Source organism: Clarias gariepinus, chromosome 11, assembly GCF_024256425.1.
Source record: "Clarias gariepinus isolate MV-2021 ecotype Netherlands chromosome 11, CGAR_prim_01v2, whole genome shotgun sequence".
Classification (NCBI taxonomy): domain Eukaryota; kingdom Metazoa; phylum Chordata; class Actinopteri; order Siluriformes; family Clariidae; genus Clarias; species Clarias gariepinus.
Window position 1 is genome coordinate 16,722,017 of NC_071110.1, and position 17,088 is coordinate 16,739,104.

A 17,088-nucleotide genomic window follows, 5' to 3' on the forward strand; every position below is an offset into this window, starting at 1 on the left:
TCAGTTCCAAAGCATCAAGTTTTTTTGCTTTCTTTCTCTGTTCAACATTCAATCTCAGACAAAGACAATGAAAATGAAAATGATTACATAACTTTCATTGTGTGGTTTAAAAGAGATCTATGTTAAGGTACATTTTGTTTAGATTTTTCTTGTTTTAAACACTTTTCCAAGTGGATTTCCACTGGTGAGGAAGCACCATCTATCCAATCTCATTTCTAAAAAGTTTTTTTTAAAAGGATTTTTTTCTTTTTCTTTTTCCCAAAAAGGAATGTAGCATTTACACCTGCAGGAACTAAAAAGAGGTTGGTCCGCAGCATTGGTCCGCAAGCAATCATTGAAGATATGCTCTTTTTCTTAAAGGATTAAAAACATTGCAGCAGATACTTATTTATTGTTTAGACTAGATATGTTTTAGGACTACCGTAGCTTATATTGTATAAAGTAAAGATGGCTGTGTTTTAAGAATGAGCTATAAATAATTCATAATGTATTAGGACAACGGTATAGTAACTTACAAAAATAGCCTTCAATTAATTTGATGAAATGGTGCCTCAGGCCCCTGTTGCAGTAACAATTAAATTATTTATTGGACTTATGATTTTGAACTTTTAATGAAATTGTTTGAATGAAATTGTAGCTTACACACATTGCCAAGGTGAACACTTGTTTGACTTGCATTTGTTGAGAATATCACATTGGTGAGCAACTGGGTGAAAGAACAAGGAAAAAGTATGTTGTTCATGGTTCCAAACTTTCAGCTTTGTTAAATTTGAATATTCGGCCAATATAAGTCTCCCACACGTTTTAGACACATTTATTTATGGCTCTGTGATGGAATAAAGCTGAAAAGATTTAAGGGCAAAAAAATAAATAAAAAAAATAAGGTGTGTTCTTGTAAACTCCAAGACAGTACACACCTGTTTAGACAATATTTTGAAAACCCATATGAAAACATTAGTATAGGAAATTTGACTGAAAAATCTGAGGGTGAATGTTTGCTGTTCAGACTTACCTTATGATTATTCTGGTGCCTATATGTGTTGACTGTAAATATAAAATATGTTGCTCAGTAGGTCTGGAAGAATGGGCAAGTCCAAATTAGACATAACACTGTATGGGATTTACAGTTTTAGTTTATGGTTGTAAAGAATATGCCTTGAATACTGTGCCATAAATTTTTTATTCAATTGTTTTTGCATTTAAAATTGGTCTTCCATACATCCATTCTGATAGAGGAAACTACTCCTACACATTCTTTTCAAATCCTCAAACATATTTCCACTAACAACAATATCAACTTAAATAACTAAAGAATAATTATATAAAAAAAAGCACCAGTCAATTTTAAAGAGAAGTAATGTAATGTGAGTACTGTAAAAATTTTATTAAGAAAATGAAGACAAAGCACACCTTAGGTTCACCCCTTGATAAATATAAAGCGCTAATTTCCACCTTGTAGTTTCCATATAACAAGTCCACTCAGTAACTGCATAATATACAATATTTATATAAGAGGTCAAATCTTTATTACTAGGTTTACAGTATATATGGCTGAATAGTTAGAGCATGCCTCTTCGCTTCACTACAGTTTACTTCAGTCATGCATGAGCATGGTGCACATTACAATTTAGGCTAAGGGCCACTAGTAGTTGATTCTAGATTATTCCCCCAGTTTTTTTTCTCTGTTTAAGTAGGTGCTTAAAAAAACCTGGTTCCAAACCCAGACCAGTACTTAAGGTGACTCACAGTACACACATATAGGTTCAGTAGACTAGAGACTGAAAGGACAGTATGGATGCAGAGTAGGCACAGCAGTGCTGCCCTCTAGTGGGCAGGAGGCTACAGTGAATAAGCAGCAGGATTGCACAGGCATAATTAGACAAGTGCCCACTGAAGAATGCTGGTGTCTTTTCCTCCAGTAGAGATGAGCTTGCTGTCATCATGGAGAAAGGCAACATTGGTCACATGGCTGCTGTGCCCACCATACACATGACTAGGTGCCTGAAAGCATGGAAAGAAAGCAAATTTAACAAACCGAATTACATTTCTACAGCACGTGTTAATGTGTTTGCACAGATGAGTGCAGGAAGCTTACCCTTGGCTGAGAACAGGGGTTAGAGAACAAACGCACTTTGCCGAAATCATCGCCTGAGGCCAGGACACTACGGTTATTTGACCTGCAAACAGCATTGATGTCTGTGCCATCAGCACCGTCTGGCCAGATGCCTAGCAACATGAGACAAAGAAAAATATTTTCATGACACAGAAAGGGTCTTACGTGAATTAGTTTAGTGTGCCTTTAAATAAAACTGGACCCAGAAATTACACATTTATGACAAGCTGTAAGTACACAAGATTCACAGGGTCACTTCTAAACAATTTTATCAACACTAAAAAAATTTCTAAACTAAAACAGAAAAGTAGCCATTCCATTACCCCAGTTAACATACAATCAAAAATTCTTCAAATACAACCAAAACGGCTTTTACTACACACCAAAATGATTGTTTTCCAAAAATGTAAGAAACCACAGATGTGAGAGGATGGCAACTTCTCATTATTTGGTGATATAACTCACCAAACACACTGAATCCCAGCACACAAGTTGAAGTGGCCCATTCCAGGTTGCGTACTGCGTCTGCACTTGTAATATGTTTGCCACTGGAGGCCTCCCCTTTTAAAGAGAGACTATTAGGATTAGAAAACCTAATGTGATCTCAAAGTATTATTGAATGAAGATTAGACTGACAAAATAACTTACAGTACAGAATCTCATAATCTCCTGAGTTTGTGACGATATATTGGCTGTTGGTGGACCAGTCTATATGAGTAACATAGCTGGAATGCCCCTAAGTGAAGAGACATGTAGTGAGTACAGGACGGACAATGGCATTATAATTATGCTGTTTTGTTCAAAATGACTCACAGTGCATTTGCTAACGCGACTATACTTTCTTCCGTTCTCAGTCACTGCATAGATGTAAATAAAGTTATCATGAGATCCCACAGCTAGGAAGGCTCCATCTATGGGGGAGAAAAACCTTGTTTTAAATATACTATTTCCTGAGAAACGTTCTATACATATACATTCAAGCATAAATGTAAAACAAGGTCTTTGCTCATATTTTTCACTGGTGGTTTTTATTTAATTCACAATGCATTTGCTTCACTAAGCTTCTTTTATTGTGTGGACTAAATAATAATTCATTAAAGTAAATATTGCTGACCTGGAGAGTACTTTATAGTGGAGATAATTTCATTTCCATCAGTGTGTACAGAAATAAGATCCCTGGTTTCAGTGTCCAGAACCACCCATCTACATTGTGAACAAAAAAAAGCTCATACTGTCCATTTTGACTTCACATTAGATTTTTACATGTTTCTAAATTATAAGTAAATATGTTGTTGTTTTTCAAAAAAACACCTCATGATTGTACTTGTTATGACTACATGATGAAACCCTCATGTGCACTCATACAGTACCTTCCAGTCATGGTGCCCACAGCAAGCACAGTGCCGCTCGGGTGAAAGCCAGCAGAACGGCCAGGGTCCTGGAGATCAATAAACAACAAAGAGATAATAAATAAAGTAGGGAAAGTGACAGAGAAAATACACTTTGCAGGAGTCATGTCTTTTTACATACAGTAGATATACAGTACATGCATCACAAACACTAGTAATTCTTTGCCAAGCAAATACTCTAAAATGAAGATGTACTGAAATTATCTCTTTTTTTTTGTAATAAGAATAAAACAAATGAAAACCTCAAGGGTCTTGCTCCACAGAGGTCGGTGGGAAGTAACATCCCACAAATGGACCTGTTTGTCCTGACCACATGACACAAACTGTTCAGTGCTAGGGTGCACGTCCAGTCCCCACAGCTCATCTGTATGACCCTGTCAGGAAAGTGTTAACAACAGTGTATAGGGAAAAATAGCACCATTTATTACATTTAATAAATTGTTTGCTTTTGTATAATTAATTTCAACCAAACCTGGACAATGGGTGTAAGAGCACCAGAGAAGGAGCCTTGCAGGATGGCATTCCTAGTGGTTCCCACAAAAAATTCATCTTGTTTTCCTTCAGCCAAAGTGCGAACAGGCCCAAAAGCTTCGGAAACCTGTATAAAAGCAAAAGATTTATATATATATACACACACACACACACACACATATACACAGTATACTGTATGTCACATTCAAGGAATGTCCTCTATGCACCATGAGTAGTAGTTTTGAAAATATTTTGGAATCCATGCTCTTAAAAAAAGCATGGAATCTAAATTTTGTGAAGGATTTTAATGGAAGGGATCCTTCTGAATAAAAGGGGGGGGGGGGTGTCAAACAAATCATTAAAAATGATCAGTAATGTTAAATAACAGCCACATTTCGAAGTCAATTACAGTGTTTGCATTTGCATTTTTGACTCTTCATAGTTACAGTTACTTGAGATAAACAGTTCTGGTATATAACAAAGGCTGTTGGATATGAACTATACACAATAAGGTCTCCTTACCACTATTTCATTCTGTTTGTGGTATTCATGATCCCACAGCACCACCTTGCGATCCTTTCCTCCTCCAGACACCAATGTACCATCCTTTAACACACATAGGGAGAAGATCCCGCCCTCGTGAGCTCCAGCCACCACCTGGCTGATACGATTACCACCTGTCCATCAAAATCCACCATCGAATGAGAGATCATGAAGAAAGTTCTCCATCAATACTATTTGCTATTCAAATATGGTTTGCCTACAGCCCTGTTTTTTTAATAAACTGAGTTACTCTGTGGCCAATCTCTTTGATGATCGTGATCCAATGAATAGAGAAGCTTTCTTTCTAATCAGCGAGAGGAAAAAAAAAAAAAAAAGACCTACCACTGAGAGGGTATTATTCTGGGAATACTTTGTATTTGTTTTATCATACAACATTTTAAAGGGGTGTGCCTTACTTTTCTAAATTGTGCAAAAAAAATCAATTAATTATTAAACAAGGTGACAGGTTCAGTGTTAGAAATTCCTTTGGAATACAGAAAGGATTTCCCAACCTTTAGCCCAAATATAGATGTTTCCACTGGAATCCCCCGTTATTGCATCTCCATTTTCAGCAAAGGTGACACACAGCACATACTTGGGTTTTTCATGTTTCTGAAAAATACATTGGTAAGTTAATTAATGTAAAATTTAACAGATTCAACATGCACACAGCATTAACAAATATGGACAATTCACAAACCTCAAACAGTCCCTGGCGCTTAGTTAAAGTGCTTCCTTCTATAGTCCAAAAATTTATATGAGATTTTCCACAGGTGACAATCAAGTTGGCCTCCATGGGGTGAAAGACTGCTCCCAGCACCGAATCATTCGAGCACTGCACCATGAAGACAAAAAATATTGGATGCAGTGTTACAATTTTGCTCTTCCAATCAGGAGACAGATCATTTTAAAAGTCTTTTTCCTTATACTTCTAAATTAATGTCAAATGTGGCTTGCATACCAAAGCCTCATAAATACACATTTCTACTCAAATGGGCATGAAATGAAAGCTCATTTGGCACACGATCACTAAAACCACCAACATCCCCCCCCCCCCCCAAAAAAAAAAAAAAAAAAAAAACCTCAACTAGTGCAAGACATCAGGTCCATTATCTTTTCTCAGTTATAAATGATTGTCAGTTTACTTCAGATAAATGAACAAGAAGTATTTACTTATAAAATATTATATATAATATATTAGTATAATTTTCAAATAAGAAGGAGTTTATTGTTCCACCTGTTTTTGTAGTTTATCATCCTTATCTCACCTTTACATCAGCCATTTGCTTTTCTTTCTGCCAGTCCCACACAGATAGGATGTGGTCATTTGCATCATCCACTGCACACAAATAGGCTCCACCATTCTGAGGGTGTAGAGAGATTCGTAATTTATTTACAAACCTTACTTACACATTTTGTACATTGCATATTTTTATGTATTGCTAATATATAAAAAACAAAGATTTACAGCTGAGAGGAAAAAAAATTTAGAAAATTCAACATACTGATTTGGAGAAGGCCACACAGGTGACAGCACGGTCAAATACACCAGACCCAATCACATGAAGTGTGTTTAGAGTAACAGAGTCCCAGACACGAACATGAGGAGTCAACATCTTATTAAATAAATGAATAAATCAGTTAGTTGGTGTATACAATATGCAAATGCTTTACCATTTTACATGAGTTTTATTCAGGATTTTATTAAGTATCAAAGTGGGATATATAATCGCATATGGCTTTAAGTTTTATTTTTTTCTATAATATGTGGGAAAAACATTTCCTTCACTGGGCTCACTCAACATTAAAAAAAAGGAAAAGAAAAAGGGAAAAAAGACCCAAGTCTTACTTTGCCATCTTTGGATGTTCCAGCAACTTGTCCTGTTGCTATGGTGACCATGTCAGGATGGATGGCCAGACTACAAAGAGAACATTGAGTTGGTCACAGAGAGGCAGTTAATATATCATTTATAGCACCATGCCCAGGAGAATAAAAACATGTGCTTTAACATTCAACTTTTAAACAAACCTACTAACAAACGCTGGCTAAAACAAAAATGTTTTTGCATTAAATAATGCAAGAAAAATTTGGATTCCATCAAAATAATGCCATCCACTTTGCTTGGGATAACTGACATAGTATTTAGGTCAGCGTAAGCCTATTTGAATACAGTTTTGATTTGATTTGATTTAGCTTATCAATCTACTAAAGGATATCATAAGTAAAAAGGAAAATGCCCTGAGCTCATTTGGATGCAAATTGTACCAGAAACCATTTTCACTTCCTTCCTCTATGCACACAGATAAACGTAGATCGGCTACAATTTCGATCAAGATACCAGCACTGGCAACAAACTATGCAGAAGTTAAATTGTATTGGTTATGGAAGGTAGATTAATTTAGTAACAGATTGCGGTTTACTGACAAACCCGTTCCGGGATCAAAGATATTTTATGTATCTTTGGTACAAAGGTCAGTCTCTGCATATGTTGTAGATATTTACCATTTTACATCATCATTGTGTCCCAGGTAGTGTCTCTGCTGCTGTTCCTCCACATTATACAGTACAACAACGGAAGCATTGAAGTACACAATCTCTCCCGTGGGCAACAAGTAAAGGTTCGAGCGACAGTCCCTGCCCCTGTAGCCATAACTGACAGACTGTGTTAAGTAACATCAGTAAAAATTGAAAAAATAAAAAAATATATACACACACTTAAAAAAAAAAAAAGTGGGAACATAGTACATTTTGCACATTTAATGACATGGAAATGTTTAACAAATAATAAACTGCAGGAAGGCAAGGATACACCCACTGAAGTTTAAGCTTGCGGTCTGGCAGTGCCACCTTTTGGTCAAAGCTGTAGCTCTCTCTCAAATGGTCAGGAATGTGCAAGGTAACTGGGCGGCCACGCAGGAACATCCTCACGTACCCATCCTCTGTTGAATAGAGAGCAAAAAAATGCTCAAGTGAACAGATTACAACTTATTTGCTTTATTTAATTATATTTTACATAAACATAATTAAATAAAGCAAATAAGTTGATGCAGGTATTAATATATAAAATATTTTAGTGGCTTTTTCATTTTAGAATTTACTATAACTACTATAGATTAAATAGAATTTACTAATCTCTTTATATCCACATTTAATCATAGGACCTCTAGGATAATATTTTTTTTTAATACTTTGCTGACTAACCATCAACAAGTTTTTTCACACATCCAAGGATTATTCATTATTCATTATATAGCCTACTTCTGCAAAAGAAAGGGTCTGCATGGCTTCTTTTTTATCGTCCAAGGTGAATTAATTGTGCTGAGTCTGCTAGTTAAGCAGCCGCATGTGATTCCCTATAATATTTGTGCTTAGGTTTCACAGAGCAATGTAAATATACGAAAGAGGTAGGGGCTAGAACTTGTCTGACAACCTGTAGTGTACAGCATCAAAGAGAAACTAAACAGCTACTGGGTGCAGACTTACCAGCATTGAGAGTGCACTCTTTGGTTTTACTGAAAGACACCAAAAAACAGGTTTTCAGAACTTTATACACCATGAATCATATGTTAAAGTACAGTTTACTTTGCATTAGAAGTGCATTAAATATCACTGTAGGTTAAGTGGTTAATAGTGTCACTTAAATATTTTATCAGTCTCATCTTCCAGCATGTCCTTAAGCCACTACCATTATCGCTTGAACTGATGTGGTGAGCAGTTTCTAACACAATGAAAATATAAATATATCTATACTTAGACCTTCATAGTAGTATGATTCTTCTAACGTTTTTGTACAGTGACCTTTAATTTTTAAGAAGTATAAATGATGAATTATCAAATGTCAGATATCTTAAAACATCATAAAACGCAGTAGCTATAGCACTTTCCCATTTTGACTAGGACTCCATGTAAACCTTTCATTAAGGCAGGGCTTTAAACAAATAAGGCTGCATAGAAGTCGGTATTCCTTTTAAACAAGGTTAAAATGGTGCTGACTAAGACACCACATTAACAATAAAGTTAAATATATTTCAATGGACTTTAAATGTAAAATATATAGGTTTTTGAAATCAGAAGAGACACAGTACACAGAGGATAAATGGGAAAAACTAACAAAAAAAGAAGAACTAAGCAACTGAAAAAAAAACCACTGAAAGAAGATGGGAGCAGGATCCTATTCAGCCATTTTGAGGTTTGTTTGTTCTGCCAGAATCCTATCAGAGAGGGTGTGTTGGAGGAAGTCAATATGCTTATCATGTGTTGATATATGGGGGTGGGAGGGATCAATTGGCACAAAATGCAATAATAGTCATAACACAAAGGGCAATGTACATTGTGTAGCACATGCAACAAACTTTTTGCATGCCTCTTGATAAACAAATAATTCCAGATGGTGCCATGCAGATGTTTTTGTCCAGTGACTCACCCACCATTAAGTGTGTTTACATCACGTTTCTTTACAACCACAACCAGGGGTTTTAGAAGCACAATGGAAATGTCAGCACTAAAACATTTCCTTAAAATTAGAATACTAGGAATAATTTATTCACCTGCAAATACAAACAAAACACTAAGCCCCTGAAGCAAGGTTAAAAGCTAGAAGTCACAGGTATAACACACATCACATTCATAGTCACAATATACTTGGCTTAATGCCTTAAAAGCATGCCCAAGCCCATACTGCTGTAGTTTTTTAGAGGGTGGATAAAGTAATCTGATATTCAAAAAATATATGGCTCCAGACTGAAAACAAAAATACAAAGACAGCTTCACAGTTTCCTTACTGTGTAATTGAGGAAGCTTATCTTTTAGTAACCAGACTCTCATCTTCACTCAACACAAACTTAGTTTTAACATACGAATGCAATGCATATGCCACTGCGAGAGTAACTCTTTCTAATGTTCAATGAAACATTAAGTCTTGAAAACAAATAAAACCCAAACTAGAAGAGATCACCTTATCTGCTCTATCTTCTACGTCTGCCAAAATCTACCAGACAAATACAGAACCAGAAACTAAATGGTTACCTGTTTGATTTCTTCATGGTGTTTCTTTTCTGAGTTATAATGAGAGCTAGCAGGGCCGTGCAAACCAACAGACAACAGACAATTTCCTTGCGTGAGACAACTTAAGCTGTGCTGGGCTATGACTCCATCCAGCCAATGGCAGTGCACTTCCTGCTTATGAATAACCGCCTCTTTCCACCAGCTGGTAGTTCAGTGCAGTGCTAAATTTTGTGGTGGTGGAAGTACTGTAACTATGTGAGAGGGTGCTGCCCAGGCAGAAGCAATGGCAGTGAGCTTTTATATGATCCAGCAGGATTACTGATTGCTCAATGTGTTCATGTCCTAGTTAACCAAACTTAACTCTTTAGCTGCCTACCACATAAGGATGGCGTGAGTTTGTTCAACTTCCTGTGGTTTATGTTGCCAAGAGACAAACCACGTAATTTTTCCTCCTTGAAACAAAGTAAAACCAAATCAGAACAATATATGTAGATATAATTATAATTGGAAACAACTGTTTCAGCTTGCCCCAGGGTATCCGGGAAAGACGTTTAAAACAAGTAATAAAGTTACATATATTTTGTGAGAAGACTCATGATTGTGAGATATGTCAGGACTATTTTACTAAAGCCAAAGTTTAAAATAAACGTGCATCTAGGTTGCTAACATTAAAATAACAAAAAAAAAAAAAAAAACTTTTATTATTTATTTCTGACATTGCTGTGGGACTTGTAGAGACCAATATATTTTTACAAAATAAATGGTGCAAAAAAAAAAAAACAATACTTGTGTGTGTCAGTAACTCTACATTAAAAAGAGAATGCAAACTTGTCCCAGCTATTATCAAAGAGATGTTATAAAAAATCAGATGCTCTCTAAAAAGACACATAATGACAGGAAGCATGTGCTCAGATGCACATGGCCCTTATTATCTAAAAAAAAAAAAATTTTTAATTACCCGTCTCTTTTGCCACAGGTCGAGCTGCTGGATGAGGTGGTTCTGCTGCGTGTGTCTGCCATCTCTTTTCTGGCTGTGGACAGACGTTCTGTGGACATGCTTTTCCTGACAGATGAGAAGTGAGAACATGAAACAGAAGCACAGGCATGGTAATACACATAGCACATACATAATTTAAAGGGGCTTATTAGAGGGTATGCAAGAAAGGAAAACACTGACAGTTGGCAGTATGTGCTGGAAGGGGTTAAAACGCCGCAGTCACATGGTATAAAATTACACAATTTACAAAATTGCTGTTACAGTATATGGTATCTGATAATCCCGACACATTTATCCTTAATAATATGTCATGTGAACATAAAAATTTTGTACTAAAAAGATAATTTTCACCCTCAAAAAGAGTTTGTGTGTTTTATTTGAATAAGAAAACAGATCCTGTAGGTTCCAACAGGCAACAAGGCCTGCCCAACACATTTAGGTTTAATAGCTCAGTACTGCCACCTTTAGGTAACACTGAAAATTACTGCATTTGCACATGTTATTCAACACATGACCAACAATGATTCTCATGACTACTACTATTACTACCACCACCACAGATAATAATAATAAAAATCTATGCAAATAATCAAGTTCTAACAAATCAAAAAGATATAAAGTCCCAATAACAACACCTCACAGTACTAAATGCTCTTTTTCCTTTACATACATTGTTGTTACATTCAGTGGAAACTGTCTGTATGGATTTTCACGTTTCCCCCCATATCCAATACTACCTCCAAAATTGCCCCTAAATATATACAGGTGTGTGAACTGTGCCATGTGGTGAACTGCTGGCCCGTCCAGGGAAATTGATGCCTTGTGTTAAGTCTTTCTAAAATAGTCCGGTCTCATTTAGAATAACCAGGTCTGACCAGGATAAAAAAGCTACTGATGAATGAATAAACACATCAAAACAATTTAATATTTTAAATTCTATTTTTAAAAATTCCAACTTTTGCTTTACTAACATCTTTATACTGTAACTGGCATTCACAAAACTAGTTTTTCATGGCTTTATATTTAATCAGCTTTTGACCACATACAGTATACTTAAGATTTGCCTTAAGTATGCTTACAGTATACTTTTGTTACTCATTTTAATAAATAAATAATCAGATGTGTCCAAAGTTTTTATGGCAGCATATGTGGAAGTGTTTTGTATACAAAAGCATATAATTATATACATGTTTCAATATACACACACATTCACATGCAGTATATACACTGTAAGTTTTTTTACTTTGTATTGTTTTACCTTTTGATAGACATTAGGACCTCTTTTTTAGGAGAGGAAGGTGAGGATGGGTAGCCCCCCATCCTTTTCTGTTCAACATAGCCATTGGCTAAAGGCTTAGATGGAAGAGCTTGAAGAAGTTGGCGAACTGAAACCAGGAAGCACCAAGAGAGGTTAAGCAAATAGGATGCAAATGAACAGACCTGGTGAGATAGGTCTGTTTTACATAAAACAGTCCACAACAATACTTGCAGTGAACACACAGCTCTTAATAATGCTTAAAAAAAAACAAGTAACTACTCAGGGATAAAAAATAAATAAATGAAAAAAATTTAATTGAGTAAAAGTATAGATTTTCAAGTGAAAGTATACAGCCAAAAAGGTATTTAAGTGGCAGGTACTGTAAATAGCTGCTCCTTCTAAATATAATAAAAGTAAAACACAAAAATGTTTAAACTAATGAGGTGCCAAAAATTTGTTTTAAAGCATATTATAAAATATAAACCTTTATATGGTATAATGTTGCTTTCATACTTTCATGTCAGAAGTAGCTTTTATAACCTATGCAAAACAGTTGGCACTGCAATCTGGTGGTTTAACCATCTTCAGATGCATAGGGATACTGTAGTTACAGTATAGTGCCAGCTAGAATTTTTAGCATTAGAAGGTCAATTTATATAATCAAATAATTTATATATATATATATATATATATATATATATATATATATATATATATATATATATATATATATATATATATATAAGATAAGATATATCAGATTTTTATTTATAAACTGATTATTAAGTATCACATGCAGGAGCCCATTTGATCAATAAATAAAATTAGACCCTGGAGAATCGTAATGGAAAAATTAAAGGTCTAAATAAATGTAAAAAGTAAAAAGCTTTTTTTTTTTGCAAATTTAATTCATTATGTGTATAATATGCAAAGTTGTAACACCCCCCTGCTGATTTTTCACTGGTAATGAAGTTCAATTACGTATTTTCCACTCCTGCACCCAGCCAGCTCCCCACTCCAAAAAAAAATAAAAAAATGAAGACATGCTCCTTTTGAATTAAGATCCTGCAGTCCTGTGGCCCAAAGCGGTAATGCTAAAAGCAAGTGTAGTGATGAGTTCTGACCTTTGGTGGGTGCTCCTTTCTTGCTGCTAGCTTGTGTGAGCTCCTCGCAGTACCCCAGTCTGCGTAGGGCATCAGCTAGAGCAGCTTTCAACAGCTGGATTTCATCTTCCTGCAGCTGGACCCTCTGCTCCAGATGAGACAGACGGTCATCCATCTCCATCCCACTTCCCGCAGACAGGTTATCATCTACATAAAAGGTAAAAAAAAAAAAAAAAGAGAGAGACAATATAAAGTTAGTGTTACTGGGAAGTGGTGTAGGGAAATGTGTAGATAGTTTATTCTACAACTGTAAATAATTTTCATCATTATAATCTATATTATTCTAATCAATACCAATGGCAAGTGGGCCTATATGGCGTATATACTGTGTAAAGGGATGTGATGGGGCTGGGGGTGTGAAGTCACAGCGTTTACTACTACAATACCGTGTTGTTGTGTAACATTTAGTGTGTATTGTAGTCATTCCACAATGAAAAAAAACATTAAACAACAAAAAAAGACAAAAAAAACAATAGCAGGCTCTCTGTTCTAAGAGAGAAAACAAAGCTTTCTTGTTCGCAAGGAAAATCTAATGATCTGCCACCTGCATGTCTGTTATAAATGTCTGTTTGGTGCTTGCACCTGCTAACACACAAAGCACACAGCTAAAATATACCTTGCACATCAACTACAAGGACACCAGGACAGAGAGTAAAATTTGATGTAAGTGAGGAGAGGGCCAAAGAAGAGTAAAGAGTCCTACAAGTGCACAAAACAGAACGAGAGCAAACTCAAAGCTCAGTGAGCAAGGTTGTTGAAATATTCATTAAAAGGTGACTGCTCCCCTCCTACCTGCCATTCCAGCCAGGGCTCAATGTGTCAGACAGTCAGTCAGGGGTACAGCCGATGGTGCTCTAGCTTGCTTTCTCTATGGGTGCTCTGGGGGTGTTTGGCAGCAGCGTCTTTCTCCCTCCTTTCCGGTTTCTAGATGGATGATTCTGTGTCTGGACCTTCCCTCCTGCTCCTTGCCCATACTTTACACCACCCCCTCCCCCCTTGCCTTCAACCACTCTCTGCCCCTCTGCAAAGCTGTTTGTAACAGGATACTGCTCTTTGCTGCCATCCCCTATGCAGCAGAGTATTTAACTGCTCCTGTCTGATGTGGAGAAGCTTGGAAGAGGGCCAGACTTGAATGATGCAGTGACCAGGCACTGCCAGGAAGTGCTGAGCAGCAGCTTTCATCCATACATAACATTTTGATACCAAAAACAGGCTCTGTTCATCAATACTTAGGGATGTGTTTTCATTCTTTTCATTTTAATTATGTATCTGTGTCTTATAGATCATGTGGTAGTTATGTATAAAATATAGTGGAGATTTATGTAATATGTCTTTGCCAATTTTGCAAATAACTAAATTATATAAAGCTTTGTGTTCCTGCTTATATTACATTATTTGCACTTTATGGGCTTACTGTAATCCGAGGATCCATCTGTCATTTGTCCTAACCATCTGTCACATTGACCAAGTGCATAAAAACTGGTCACTGTTTTTAAGTACACTGAGTGGCTAGTTTGTTTATACCCATCTTATAGCTATATTCATTGGTCATTTTAGCAAAGAAATGTACCACAGATGCGCAGTTTGTATGCAAGCAATCAATGACTGTCGCCCATCTGCTGAACATTTTGTAAGCAATCCTATCCATCAACAGAAACAGACCATCATTATTTTTGTGATGGGTCACCCTTAGCACAGCACTAATACTGACATAGTATGTGTGTACACTCACTGGCTACTTTCATGCATATCTTTTGTAACTAGCATTTTAGTGTCACTGCTACTGTATACTAAGAGGCGTAGTGTTTAGCACTGTGGTCTTGCATCTCCAAGGTCGGGGGTTTGATTTCCGCCATGGGTCTGTGTGCATGGAATTTACATGTTCTCCTTGTGCTTGGTGGGTTTTGTCTGGTAACTCCGGTTTCCTTCCACGGTCCAAAGACATGCAGATTAGGTTAACTGTCATTCTCAAATTGCCTGTAGTGGTTGTATGTGTGTACTGTATATGTGTGTATGCACGCCTTGCGATAGATTGGCACCATGTCCAGGGTGACCCCATCTTGTGCCCAAGGTCTCCTAGGATAGGTTTCAGACCCCTGTGTTCCTATCTAGGATAAGCAGTAAAGAAGATAAATAAATGCTATATTAAGAATGGGTCCCAAATAAGGTTTGGTCAAAGGGCAATGTTTTTTTCTTTCATTAACCCTAATGGTAAAGGTAGTGGGGAGGAAAGGAAATACATCAATTAGCCATAACATTAAAACCACTGATGGGTAAAGTAAATCTATAACCATTATCTCATCACAATGGCACTTGCAAGGCAGGCAGCATTTGAAAAGCAAGTTCTCAAAGTTGTAGTGTTGAAGGCAGGAAAAATGGGCAAGTGTATCAATCTGAACACCTTGGTTAACGACCAACGATCATCTCCAAAACAGCAGGTCTTCTGGAGTGGTCCTGGATACATTAGTTAGTATCTACCAAAAGTGGCAACAGGGTAAGGAGTGGTCAAGGTTCACAGATCCATGTGTGGAGCAAAAGCTAGCACATTTTGTATGATTCCCCAGAATAGATGCTGTAGCATGAATTGCTGAAAAGGTTAGTGATGGCTGTAGTAGAAATGTTTTTCACAGGTGAATCTCAGCTTTACTTTTTTGAACCAGATTTCAAAATTAGGCAGGTGGTTTATGTTATGCCTAATTTCTGTAGATGATATTTTGGTTTGCATGCTTGCAAGACATGTGGTTTGTTCATCTAAGGACAGCTGTGGATCTTCTAGAGCTGAGCAGTGTGACAAAATCATATAGTGACCAGGTAAATTCTGTAAGATTAAGGACTGTCAGTAATTTTGACAAACAGCTTATTTGTTGTTAAAATCCATTGTTTAAAGGTTTTTCTGAAATAAGTGGTTATTGTTGTAGATTTTAAGTAAAAATAATAGTCAGTCCATTGTTTTTTAATGTGTGGCAGAATTGTTCACTTCGTTGGCAAACTTGACTCACAAAAAGTATTCGGACACAATATTCTATTCATACTGTCCATTTCTCATGCTCATTCTGGCAGGTAGTACATATACTGTATAAACGTTATACTGACTATGCCACCAAGGGGAATTTTATCACTGTGGTCTGCTACACGTATATCTCCAGACTAGTTGGAGACACATATCAGATTTAGAAATGTAAGTGTGCAAGGAGAACAACTGAAATCATGCATTTGGTGAGCATTGTTGATATTATGAAGAATTTGCTTCAAGTGTCTAAATATTTCAGGGTTACATTCTACATGCACAGCATCATACTGTACTTAGATACCTCTCAACTACATCAAAGCAGAATAAGCTCATCATTTTTATTTGTTTATTATGATTTTATTTTGAAAGATAAAGGATAAAGGTTTCATAAGATAAAGGATCATCTCTACTTATAACAGGGGGATCTTTTTTTCACAATAGTCACCTCTGTTACAAACAAAACACATCTGGAGCATATCATAACATCATAAGCTCCATAATCACTTGATATTAAAGCATTAATCGAAACCTTTATGTTAAAGCAACTGAGCCAACAACGATCCATCCACAAAACGATAATAATGCAATTTACATACTGCGATAATGACTGTCATTTGTATTTGGCGCAATTTAAACGTTTTTTTTTTTTCTCTGAAGAAATAATCGATCTCGCTGTATAGATGTCGCCGCTTTCCGTATGGCACCATATTTCCTATACGGGCTAATTAAACTCCGATATGATATAATGGCTTACACACCCTGTGCCTTCTGCTTTGTCCAATCAAGGCATTAAGCATTAGGGAAGAAATGCAATCTCATGCTGTAATAGGACGCAAACTGAAACAATGTAACAAAGAACAGTTACTGTATGCTCTTTCCCGAGCTAGCTGAACACCTTTATTATGAATACAGACCCACACACACACACACACACACACGCGCGTGCCAAACTTACCGTTACAATACCGAAGAAGAAGGGAGCTCTTATCGCACAGGCTGCCACACGAGGCTATTCTTTCAGACATTTCTTTCATTTATTCTCCCCCAAAACAAAATACCGACAAATATCTACCGTCCTGTGTCTGTCACTTTCCGCGGGAACCTTCAACACCTTCCCTG

At 36.5% G+C, this 17,088-nt stretch overlaps 1 protein-coding gene across 3 annotated transcripts; it reads right to left on the reverse strand.

The window, feature by feature from the left end:
• Positions 1-1,161: 1,161 nt before the first annotated feature.
• On the reverse strand, positions 1,162-17,088 carry eml2 (EMAP like 2). Of its 3 annotated transcripts, none has more exons than XM_053507824.1 (22): positions 16,925-17,088; positions 12,921-13,106; positions 11,797-11,923; positions 10,500-10,604; positions 8,021-8,049; positions 7,347-7,476; positions 7,040-7,189; positions 6,386-6,455; positions 6,042-6,152; positions 5,805-5,900; positions 5,237-5,371; positions 5,049-5,148; positions 4,516-4,670; positions 3,995-4,120; positions 3,765-3,896; positions 3,484-3,551; positions 3,228-3,316; positions 2,927-3,024; positions 2,762-2,849; positions 2,579-2,674; positions 2,096-2,226; positions 1,162-2,001 (listed from the first exon to the last, which is right to left on the reverse strand). In XM_053507824.1, exons 1-22 carry the CDS (start codon positions 17,001-17,003, stop codon positions 1,876-1,878), a joined length of 2,427 nt encoding a protein of 808 aa, XP_053363799.1. In that variant the 5' UTR covers positions 17,004-17,088; the 3' UTR covers positions 1,162-1,875. The 3 variants fall into 3 exon arrangements, with proteins under 3 accessions (XP_053363799.1, XP_053363800.1, XP_053363801.1); XM_053507825.1 differs by lacking the exon at positions 16,925-17,088 and adding an exon at positions 13,752-13,866; XM_053507826.1 differs by lacking the exons at positions 10,500-10,604; positions 11,797-11,923; positions 12,921-13,106; positions 16,925-17,088 and adding an exon at positions 9,563-9,718.